Source organism: Hypanus sabinus, chromosome 14 (assembly GCF_030144855.1).
Source record: "Hypanus sabinus isolate sHypSab1 chromosome 14, sHypSab1.hap1, whole genome shotgun sequence".
Classification (NCBI taxonomy): domain Eukaryota; kingdom Metazoa; phylum Chordata; class Chondrichthyes; order Myliobatiformes; family Dasyatidae; genus Hypanus; species Hypanus sabinus.
In genome coordinates this window covers 10,087,304-10,099,698 of record NC_082719.1, presented here as the reverse complement: position 1 = coordinate 10,099,698, position 12,395 = coordinate 10,087,304, and the positions used below count along the sequence as shown (strand labels likewise).

The 12,395-nt window shown below is 39.8% G+C and overlaps 1 protein-coding gene across 2 annotated transcripts in view; it reads left to right on the top strand.

Annotated features, from left to right (window-relative positions):
- LOC132404550 (inactive ubiquitin carboxyl-terminal hydrolase 53-like) overlaps positions 1–12,395 on the top strand; it is a 133,881-nt gene that overhangs the window by 94,149 nt on the left and 27,337 nt on the right. For both annotated transcript variants that reach the window (XM_059988758.1, XM_059988757.1), the window contains exon 13: positions 3,739–3,806. In XM_059988758.1, the coding sequence (XP_059844741.1) occupies positions 3,739–3,806 (68 nt within the window). The remainder of the gene's footprint in view (positions 1–3,738; positions 3,807–12,395) is intronic.

The window sequence follows — 12,395 nt, the reverse complement described above, 5'->3', positions numbered from 1 at the left end:
GTCTTATGAGGATAGGTTGAGTGAACTTGGCCTTTCCTCCTTGGAGTGACGGAGGATGAGAGGTGACCTGTTAGAGATGTATAAGATGTTGAGAGGCATTGATCATGTGGATTGTCAGAGGTTTTTTCCCAGGGCTGAAATGGTTGCCACAAGAGGACACAGGTTTAAGGTGCTGGGGAGTACGTACAGAGGAGATGTGGGGTAAGTTTTTTACGCAGAGAGTAGTGAGTGTGTGGAATGGGCTGCTGGCAAAGGTTTCCCTCAGAAACTGATTGGAAAGCTGAGCCTACTGGGCCTGAACACCTCCCTCTGCAACTGGATCCTAGACTCAGTGGTTAAGAAGGTGTATGGTGTATTGGCCTTCATCAGTTGTGGAATTGAATTTAGTAGCCAAGAGGTAATGTTGCAGTGATACAACACAGCTCGAACCATATCATCATGTTCGCTGATGACACGACCGTGGTGGGTCTCGTCAGCAAGATTGACGAGTCAGCTTACAGAGAGGAGGTGCAGCGGCTAACGGACTGGTGCAGAGCCAACAACCTGTCTCTTAATGTGAACAAAACAAAATGTTGACTTCAGGAAGGCACGGAGCGATCACTCCCCACCTAACATCGACGGCTCCTCAGTAAAGATCGTAAAGAGCACCAGATTTCTTGGTGTTCACCTGACGGAGAACCTCACCTGGTCCATCAACACCAGCTCCATAGCAAAGAAAGCCCAGCAGCATCTCTACTTTTTGTGAAGGCTGAGGAAAGTCCATCTCCCACACCCCATCCTCATCACATTCTACAGAGGTTGTATTGCGAGCATCCGGAGCAGTTGCATCACTGCCTGGTTCGGGAGTTGCACCATCTTGGATAGCAAGACCCTGCAGCAGATAGGTCAGCTGAGAAGATTATCGGGGTCTCTCATCCTGCCATCACGGACATTTACAGTAGACACTGCATTCGCAAAGGAAACAGTATTACGAAGAACCCTGTGCACCCCTCATACAATCTCTTCTCCCTCCTGCCGTCTGGGAAAAGGCTCTGAAGCATTTGGGCACTTAAGACCAGACAATGTAACAGTTTCTTCCCCCAAGCTATCAGACTCCTCAATACCCAAAGCCTGAACTGACACCTTGCATTACTGTCCTGTTTATTATTTATTGTAATGCCTGCACTGTTTTTGTGCACTTTATGCAGTCCAATGTAGGTCTGTCATCTAGTGTAGCTTTTTTTTATTACGTAGTTCAGTCTAGTTTTTTGTACTGTGTCATGTAACACCATGGTCCTGAAAAACGTTGTCTCATTTTTACTATACACTGTAGCAGCAGTTATGGTCAAAATGACAATAAACATTGACTTGACTTGAAGGTCTAGTTTCGTCATCTGCTGTGGCTGATATGGAAGGCTTGAAAAACGACAGTATGCTTGACTGCTTAGCCTCGTGCATTTTTCTATCATACAATTCTTTGTAAGCACTTAAACCATCCTGCAAATAAGCCCTAAACCTGCGTACCCTTTCAAAATTAAAGTCATACTTGTCTGCAATCATTGCAGCTATGTCAGTCGCAGCGAAAATCTCATGCACTTGCTTCCCATTCAGTTCCTGGATGTTGTCACTTTCAGGCCGTTCGCTACTGCGTTTGTCTTCAATTGTTATCCTTTCCTCTTCATCAGCTCTTTATCTGTCAGTTTTTGGTCATGGGATGCCACAACCTCTTCAACATTATCTTCGTCAACTTCCACAAACCCTTAGCCAAACTCACTATATCCTTACTTTGTTTACCGCGATCAAAACGCTTTATTATGTCTAGTTTTATGTTAAGCGTAATACCCTTACACGCTCTTTTAGGCTTTTTCGATATCTTAGAACTCATCTTGCTAACGGATGCACAAAATAAATCGACATAAAGCACAGATGCTCACAGGCACGTGTTTAAGCAATGCCGGCTAGAATGCAGTTCTGAAGGAGGAGCTAGTCTGCTCAGAGCGTGCTGCTTTTTTTCACACACTGCCTTTTATCGCGCGCTGCCTTTTTTCATAACAGTGAAAACACCTTCTGTTAGCGAAAACAGGTAACTAATGTAGGTCTTTCGTAACAGCGAGTTGATGTAAAGCGAACGTTCGAAAAATGGGGGACACCTGTATTTTGATTTGAATTTTGCTTTTCTATATTAGTTTCATTATTACTCTTTTCCAAATTTTTCTTTTTTCTTTTTAAGTCTTTTTATTAGTTTTAAACAAACATAAATGAAACATGAATACAAAATGTTTGAGAGTACGTAATTAATAGTTTAAATAGACATTCAGATATGTAATAATAAAAATATATCTCTCAAACTCAGAACATTAATGAACAAAGAAGTAAAAAGAGAAAAAAAAAGAAAAACCCCCCAAAAAAAGAGGAAAAAAAAGCAAAAAAAAACACTAACCAACATGGCCATTGAATAATATTAAGTACATATACAGTAGTGCCAATAACTCCGAACCTCCATCCAATTAATTAAGGATAATATAAGTAAGGTTTAGGAAAAGACAATTTCAACTCATGTGAAAATGTTGAATAAAAGGTCTCCAAGTTTCTTCAAATTTAACTGAAGGATCAAAAACCACACTTCTAATTTTTTCTCCAAATTTTGATCTGTCATGGGTACATGCTATCTTCTGTTCTTCAGTTGTCCATTGGAATCCGATGAGGACATCCACTCCTTTAATGGTGATATCTTTGACTATACAGTCCTATCCTGGACCCACAAGTTCTATTGCATGTGGGACATGTATATGTGGTTTTGGTGGTAGTGATGGCAGCCATGGCTACATTTCTCCTGGCTCTCTTCTGCTGTCTTCTGGTTGTTCTTTCCATCTCCAGAATACAAACACCATGTCCACACAGCTGTCGCCAAGTGTTACAGTCTGAAGCAACATCCTCCAGGTCCTCAGGTCTGATCTTGCACTTCCTTAAAGCATTCTTCATTTGATCCTTATAGCACTTCTTTGGTCCTTCAGCTGAGCAACGACCATGACGTAGCTGGCCGTGTAGCACTCTGCGGGGTAGCCAACATGGGGGCATCCTTATCACGTGACCAGCCACTACAACTGATGCTGGGTGATCATGGCCTCATTATTTCTGCAGTTTGTCTTTACCAGTATTTCAGTGTGAGGCACCTGTTCACGCCAAGTAATTCCCAGGATGCGCTGAAGGCAGCTTATGTGGAAGCGCTCCAAGGACTTGATGTGACAGCTGCAGGTTACCCAAGCTTCACAGCCATAAACGAGGGTGGTGACACAGACCGCTTGGTATACGGTGACCTTTGTGGAGGAACAAAGGCTCCTGTTCTGAAAGACTCTGTGCTGAAATCTCCCAAAGGCAGCTGATGCCTGTTTAATGCTGCTCATTCTATAGTTAACCATTGATAGTAGCTCTATTAAGTGCTATAAGAATTAAATGTTGTCTTGCTTGATTTACATTCCATCCACACTGATTGCAAATGTTCATAACTTGTACCTCAAATTGTACCTGCAAATCCAAATAAAAACTGTCATGATACGAAAGTACTATAGTCTGATTTTAAAAGACTCTCCTGATTAAAATAAGTGACATTGCCTATTAATTATATGCACATTGAGTATATTATAAACCTGAGTGATACAAAGGATCAAATTAATTAAAATAGTATGTGGTGATTGTTAAAATAAGATTGCCAATAATTTAATACATTTACATCTACATTTTCATAATTGTATATTTTAGGTCTCAAGTCACCTTAAACAAAACTGATAGATGTCTTGATCAACCCAGCAGGTTTTCAGATAGTGAAGGTAAGATTTATTTACAATTAAAATTGTTATGCTTGGTAATGTCATAGAATTTGCTGGCATTTGTTTTTGTGAAATAACGTTTACTGGGTGGTAGAAAGTTTTTTTTAAAAAACCTAATAAAGTAAGTCGAAAAACAATTCTGTAAATTGGCAGGTAAAATATCTTCATAGTATATGGTACGTTGTATACCAATTCATTTATCTCGCTTTGAAGATTTTATCTCCAACACACAACAGTAAGTAGACAAAATACACTACTTGTAAATTAATGCCATTTGTTGAGCATTCTGCTAAGTAAAATGGTCCTTTTACTTTATTAGATGTATCAGTTAAGTATCTATTTCGAAGAATTTAACCTAAACCTGACCAATTTTTTGCACAGCTGAAATCGCTAGATTTTTTAAAGTTTTCTGTATTATGATGCTATTGCATCTTTTTGTGCAGTATGCTGGTCAGAACTATGCACAGCCCATTAGCTAATGATCTAGGTTGTGCTTCTTTTCAGTCAGCAGCTTAAAAGAGAACTGGCAGTGAACAGCACTGTCAGGATAGGTTGGCATGTTCCACAACTGCACTTCCAGGGACTAGTTGCTGTTGACTTTGGCACCTGTTTGCATGATGGTTGTGTAGTGAGATGTCCAGATCAATTAATCCTGGCAGGTCACATGATTATAACACAACTACACTCACATTGATGTGAGCCATGTGGAACACAAGGCATCTCAATGTTTTATATAATTGTAACAATAAGCTCACTTATCCTTACACATCTTAAACAATTATGCTAAATGATCCATTTTGCCATCTTACTGCTTTATATATGTATACTGCTACCTTAGCAGCAGAAATAGTATTGCATTATTGTGGGCAATTGAAGATCCATTTGTTGATCATTTATTGTGCCTTTCCTCGTTACATTGATTGCACCTCATCCACCAAGATACTGTAAATCATTTTTTCATTGAAATATTTTTTCATTTTTTGTATTACCTGTAAACTTTTACTTTTGTTTGAATGATAAAATTAGTGTGCCATATTTCAGATTCAGGTTCATTTATTCATCACATGTATATCAAAATATACTTTAAAATGCAGCTTTTGTATTGGCAGCCAACAAAACATAAGGATGTGCTGGGGCCAGTCTGCAAGTATTGCCATAATATTCTTGCGCCAACATAGCATGCCCGTAATGTTCAACAAAACAATTCTATAAGACCATAGGATATAGGAGCAGAATTAGTCTGGTCTGCCATTTCATCATGGCTGATCCAATTTTCCTCTCAGCCCCAATCTCTTGCCTTCTCCCCATATCCCTTTATGCTCTAACCAATCAAGAATCTATCAGCCTCTGTCTTAAATATACATCGGAACTTGGACTCTACAGTTGCCTGTGGCAAAGATTTCCACAAATTCACCACTCTTTGACTCATCCTCTCTGTTGTAAAAGGGCACCCCTCTATTCTGATGTCTTAGACCTTAGGAAGTATCCACTCTATCAAGGCATTTCACCATTTAATAGGTTTCAATTGGGTCATCCCTCATTCTTCTGTATTCTAGTAAATATAGGCCCAGAGGCAACAAACACTCTTCATATGACAATCCATTCAATTCTGGAATCATTTTTATGAACTCCTTTGAACCCACTCCAATTTTAGCACATCCTTTCTAAGATAAGGGGCCCAAAACTGCACACAATGCTCCAAGGGAAGCCTCACCAGTGCTTTATAAAGTCTCACATTATATCCTTTTATATTCTAGTCCTCTTCAAGTGAATGTACATTGCATTTGCCTTTCTTGCCAAAAAATCAACCTGCAAATTAAACTTTAGGAAATCCTGCACAAAGACTTCCAAGTCCCTTTGCTCCTCAAATTTTGTATTTTCTGTCCATTTAGAAAATAGTCAACCCTTTCATTTCTTTTACCAAAGTGCATGACCATACACTTTCAGGCACTGTATTCCATCTGCCACTGCTTTGCCCATTCACCTAATCTGTCTATGTCCTTCTGTAGCCTTTCTGCTTCCTCAAAACTACCTGCTCCTTCACCTATCTTCATATTGTCTCCGAGGATCTCACCTGTCCCTGAATTACTCCATCCTGATCAAAAAGTCGCAATAGCGCCTTTATTTCCTGCAGGGCATCAAGAAAGCTCATCTCTGTCCCAGGATACTGACGGACTTTTACCGCTGTACCATTGAGAGTATATTCACCAACTGCATCTCAGTGTTATGGCAATTGTCCCGTATTGGACTGCAAAGCACTCCAGCGTGTGGTGAAAACTGTCCAGCAGATTATTGGCACCCAGTTTCCCACCAGTGAGAACATCGACCATAAGTGCTGCCTGGGCAGGGGGAAAATTATTATCAAGGATGCATCTCACCCTAACCATGGACTTTTTACTCTCCTCCCTTCTGGTAGGCACTACAGGAGCCTTTGCTCCCACACCAGCAGGCACAGGAAGAGCTTCTTCCCTGAGGCTGTGACCCTGCTGAACCTCGCTAAGCAGTATTGCACCCATATTGTACTGTCTCAGTTTTTTTATATTTGTGTGCTGTAGCACTACTTATTCACTGTTATTTTGTAAATAACTACTATTCTTTGCATTTCTGGTGAGATGCTAACTGCATTTCATTGGCTTTGTATCTGTACACAGCACAACAACAATAAAGTTGAATCTAATCTGATCTAAATTGTCTGCAAACTTTCCCATCGATTTCATTATCCAGATCATTGACATGTAATGTAAAAATTAGCAGTTCCAACACAGGCTCTTGTTGAACACCAATAGTCACTGGAAGCCAACCAAAAGAGGCACCCTTTATTCCTACTCTTTGCATCCTGCCAATCAGTCACTGCTTTATCCATACTAGAATCTGTCCTATAATACCATAGGTTCATAACTTGTTAAGCAGCCTCAAGTTTGGGACCTTGCGAAAGGCCTTCTGAAATTCCAAGTACATAACCTCACTGATTCTCCTTTGTCTATCCTGCTTGTTATTTCTTCAAAGAATTCCAACAGATTTGTCAGGCAAGAGTTTCCCTTGAGGAAACCATGCTGACTACTATGACATTTGCCTCTCTGTATCTTGAGACCTTATCCTTGAAATTGACTTCAACATCTTCACAACCACTGAGGTCAAACCCACTGGATTATACATTCCTTTCATTTGTGTCTTTCCCTTGAAGAATGGAGTGATATTTGCAGTTGCCCAGTATTTCAGAACTGTTCCAGAGACTAATAATTCTTGAAAGATCATTACTAATGCTTCCACGATCTCTTCAGCCATCTCTTTCAGAATCCTTTCGTGTACACCATCTTGTCCAGATGACTTAACTACCTTCAGACATTTCAGTTTCCCAAGAACCTTCTCTCTAATAATGGTAACTTCATACACTTCATAATCCCTGACACCTGGAGCTTCCACAGTAAAGACTGATGCAAAATGCTTATTCAGTTCATCTGCCATTTCCTTGTCTCTATTACTACATCTCCAGCATAGCGTTTCAGCGGTCTACTATCCACTCTCACATCTATTTTACACTTCATGCATCTGAAGAAACTTATTTCTGTTTAATATTATTGGCTAGCTTACTTTCTTATTCCATCTTTACCTTCTTAATGCTTTTTAGTTGCCTTCTGTTGACTTTTAAAAGTTTTCTGATACTCTTACTTCCCACTGATTGTTGCTGTACAAGTTTCCCCCACTATCCGAAGGTAAAGTGTTCCTATGAAACCATTTGTAAGCTGAAATGTCATAAAGTGAAGAAGCAAGTACCACTAATTTATATAGGAAAAATTTTTAGCATTCCCAGACTCAAAAAGTAACCTACCAAATCAAACCAAATAACACATAAACATAAAATAACGCTAACATATAGTAAAAGCAGGAATGATATGATAAATATACAGCCTATATAAAGTAGAAATATTGTATGTATGGTGTAGTCTCACTTAACAAAATCAGGAAGACAGCAAGATTTGGAGAAAAAAAATCTGCACGTACACGAATACGTACGTACATGCATACGCACATACACACGTACACACATGTGCAAACAACTGCCCACACAAGGCTTCATGGTCATTGTAGCTTTTTTCGGGGGAAACACATGTATAAAGTGGGTGTCTTTTTTTTGTAAAAGTGAAAATCCTCTTTGGTTAGCGAAAACAGGTACTAATGTAGGTCTTTCGTAACAGCAAGCTGTCGTAAATCGAACGTTCGAAAAACAGTGGCCACCTGTATTGCTTTTATTTTGGGGTTGGCTTCTTGTGTTAGCCATGGTTGTGTCAGCTTCCCTTCAGAATACTTCTTCCTCTTGGGGATGTATGTTAATTATGCCAATAGAAAAAGAATCTTAGAGTTGTATGTGGTGACAAATAGGTACTCTGATAATAAACTTTGAATTTTTAAATTTTGATATAGCCTGCGAAATTGCTTCCAGAAATTCTAGCCATAGCTTCTCTGCCATCATCCGTCAGTGTTCTTTTCTATCAATTCTTCTCTCATGCCTCGAATTCCCCTTACTTCATTATAATATTCTTAGATTTAACTTTAGCTTCTTTAAGCTTTTAAGGGTTTATCTTAAGCTCTCTAATCAGTCCTGGTTCATTGCACACACTCAATCTAGAATAGCTGATTGTCCACAGCGCTTGCCAGCCTGACATCCATGGGTGCCCTTCATCACATGTCTACATTGATAGGCTTCAGGTGTGAAGTGGAGTCCTTAACTCCAGTCCATCTTCTCGTCCCTCCCCATACCTGTCTCTAAAGCCTAATCTGACCCTTTTCAAAAGTACAACTAAGTCTGTGCCATAACCTCAGTGGAGACCCAGCTCAGTGCTGCTTTGGCCAGAAATCAGAACCCTCAGCTGGCCTGATACTGTGAGCTGGGACCCTCTGGCGTCTCGATCTGATCTGTGCCTCAAAGTGGGTCCTGGTACACGAGGGTTATTTTCCATTTACTGAAGTAGAAGTATATGATGTTGATAACTGTCATTGGTTAGCCTGGTCCTTTCCCAATTGTGGAGAACTTTAAAATTTAAAATCATTTGATGCCTTCCACACAGATCTAGTAATGAAGAGTTGGATTATTTTTCCTTCTCAAATTCAAATAAGATAAGCTTGCATGTGTGTGTGGTAATGAGTGGGTAGGGCTATCAACTGTCATCAGAAGAGTACAGCTTTACTAGGAAGAAAAGCAGAGGTAGGTTTGAGAAGGTGATTGCACCAAAAGTATAGGAGTTAGGATTTTAAAGATGTATTTGATAGTGATAGAGGGTATTTCTTTTGAATACTAATGCTGAAGGAGGTGAAATTGGAAGTGACTGGAAAATAGAGGCAGGCAGGAAATACGAAAGCAGGTAAACCTAAGTAAAAGTAATGGTTTAAGGTCATCTAGTGACTCTGGAGAAGCTGCTTTAGAGGTACCAAGTCCTAAAAGAGCTATTGCACAGAAACATGGAACAAATCGAGTGGGCCAGCACAGACTAGATTGACAGCATGGCCTGTTTCTGTGCTGTTCTTTTCTATGACTCTATTACTCTAAATGGTTAATTGATACATAATTGCATAAAATGAATTCCCACAAAATTGTCTTTTAAAACAGCATTATTGATGAGTTGGGACCTATCAAAAGTACCGGTTAGATTAACTGGTTGTTGGGATATGGCAATGTTAACAGGAACTGAGTTACTTATCCTAGAGCACACAAAGTTGATTACCGTAGATTCCGGACTACAGAGCGCACCTGATTAAAAGCCGCACACTCTAATTTTAGAAAGAAAATCAATTTTGTGCTTGTACAAGCCGCACCGGATTTTAAGCCGCAGGTGTCCCACGTTGTAATATGAGATATTTACACAGAAAGATATTACACGTGAGGATTTTTTAACTTTTAATTAAATCCGTATGGTAACATAAACAAATACATATTGCAAATGCTTTTTTTCGAACAGTGCCTGTAACACAGCTACTTTTAAATATACATACATATCGGTAACACACAAATTACGTTGCGTATACTTTTTTACTGAACAGTGCACGAACAACATTCCAATATCTCCTAACGACTGGTAAAAAAAAATATATATACTGCAGCCTACCAGGAAAAGTTATTGATCGCCTTCTTCATCTTCCTCCTGCGCACTAAAACCATCAAAGTCCTTCAGTGTCCGAATTGAACAACCTCAGGATCTCGTCACTCACTTCAGTCTCTTCATTGTCGCTCTCACTTGAGCGCACGCAGTCCTCTTCATCACGCAGCAGTCCAGCCTTTCGAAACCCGCTGGTGATGGTGGATGTTGTGACATGGCTCCACGCATTTAGGATCCACTGGCAGACTTGAGTTAAAGATGCTCTTCGCATGCGTCCTGTTTTGGTAAAGGATTTCTCGCCGCTCATCATCCAAGCCTCCCACTCAACGCGCAACGCCACTTTAAATGCCCAGTTCACGCTGATGTCCAGTGGCTGCAAATACTTCGTGGTGCCCCCAGGAATCACAGCTGGAATTGAGTTTGTACTCTTGATGGCAGCTTTCACTGAACTTTCATTGTCAGCCGCTTAAAAAATCGCCATCGGTGGAAGCTTTAGTCCGCATGCTGTGTAGCTCAGAACACAAGTAAAATGCGTTCTCTCATGGCCACTTGTTTTCAGTGTGATGGACGAGTCACCTTTTTTATTAATAGTCCGAGTGAGAGGCAGGTCAAACGTCAAAGGTACTTCATCCATATTTATGATATTATCTGGCCTGATGGAATTCTCCGCTATCTTTGTTTGAGTGAATGTGCGGAAGTTAACAAGCTTTTCCTCGTGGTCGTGGTCGGGAGGGAGCTGCTGACACAGAGTCGTGCGTACCCTGACGGACAGGCCTTTTCGTCTCATAAATCTAAAACACCATGATGGCCCACCTCTAAAATCTTCGATTTTCATTTTGGTGGCAATTGCTTTAGCCTTCAGTCTGATCTGCACGGTGGAAACATCGCGGCCGCCTGCTCTCTGTGTGTTAACCCAGTCTTCAAGAAAGTTTTCAAGTTCGGGCCATCTGCTATGATTACCTCTGAAAGCTTCTGTCGTCTTTTTGCATTGACTCAGTTCTTCATGCTGGCGTTCCACCGTCTCACCATCGATTCATTTATGCCAAGATTATGTGCAGCAGCTCGATTTCCTTCTTCAACCGCCAGATTGATCGCCTTTAACTTAAAAGCTGCATCATATGCTTTTCTTCGAGTGTTTTCCATGTTGATGAGGGTGAGTACTAATGACTGATTTACAATAATTTAATTGTGAAAGTGCGCTTGATTTACCGTACGATTTCATTGGACCTCTGTGAACTACTCATCAATTTTATTGGTCTACTGTTACGAGGCAAAATGTTTTTGGCGGCATGAAAAAAAAACATGCATTAGCCGCACCGTAGTATAGGCCGCAGTGTTGCCGCAGTGTTCAAAGCGTGGGAAAAAAGTAGCGGCTTATAGTCCGGAATTTACGGTAATATGTTGTTGAATTCTGTGTACGCTGTATTAGTCAATTAATCACACCAAGGCATGACATCTGCCTATTTTAGGGGTTATCCAAACAGCAGACTATGCTTCCACGTAAAAACTGTTCGCTGCTTTTATCCATGATTGGTTATCTACTGTATGTCAGCATCAGAGAAAAATAACATTTCTATTTATAAGTGTGGAATTCTTTGTGAAGTCATCTTAACCTTGGGCAAGAAGGGCATGCCAAAGTGACATGATTTTTTTTTTCTCTAATCAGTGTTGACTTTGCTGCCTCTATCTGTTGAATATGTACAGTATTAATGCATCAGTAAATTTATTACAGGGAACAATTGCTTTGAACTTTGCCACAATTTAGTTGATTTGTTGATTTCCCTGAATATCTTCCAAAGATGAGGAACATTCAAGCTTTAGTGGAGGTTTTGTTTAACTGATGTTTGTTTTTGTCCATCTGTAGTAAATTAGTTAAATTATCAAAGTGCAGATTTGCTTGGGAATTTAATATTGGTGAATTTCCTTAAGTTAAAACAAACATAATTTTCATCGTCAAAAGGTTATTGTCCAAGGTGCTACGTTGGCATTATATTTTACCTGATTAGTGGATTTTAATTCCAAAAGCTCCAGAACAATTTGTCATTTCTGAAGAGTCTTGGTATATACTCACTCTGCATTTCTTCATCGATTTGATTCCTGTCTGTGACATCAGTAGGAACTGTATATACAGTTCTGTCCTGGGTAACAAATGGGTTCCATTTTCACTAAGTTGATTTTATCCATAAACTAGAAAATACACAAACATGAGTTAATTTGCAACCATACCTCTATGGTGATATAGTGAATGGCATCAAAAACACAGAAGACTGATCAAAAGAGAGCAAGTACCTTCCTCTCTCTCCACTCCTACTGTTCATAGAAACAAATGTATGGGCATACATTATACCTTTTGAATTTTATATTATGGGAGCTCATTTGTGCAGGCATCCAGGTGTTTGTGACTTGGAAATGGGGTTTAGCTCATCAGTGATCTGGAAATATTCAGAAATGTATTTGTAACAGCGAATGCTTGTTCTTGAGTAAAGAATTTAAATGG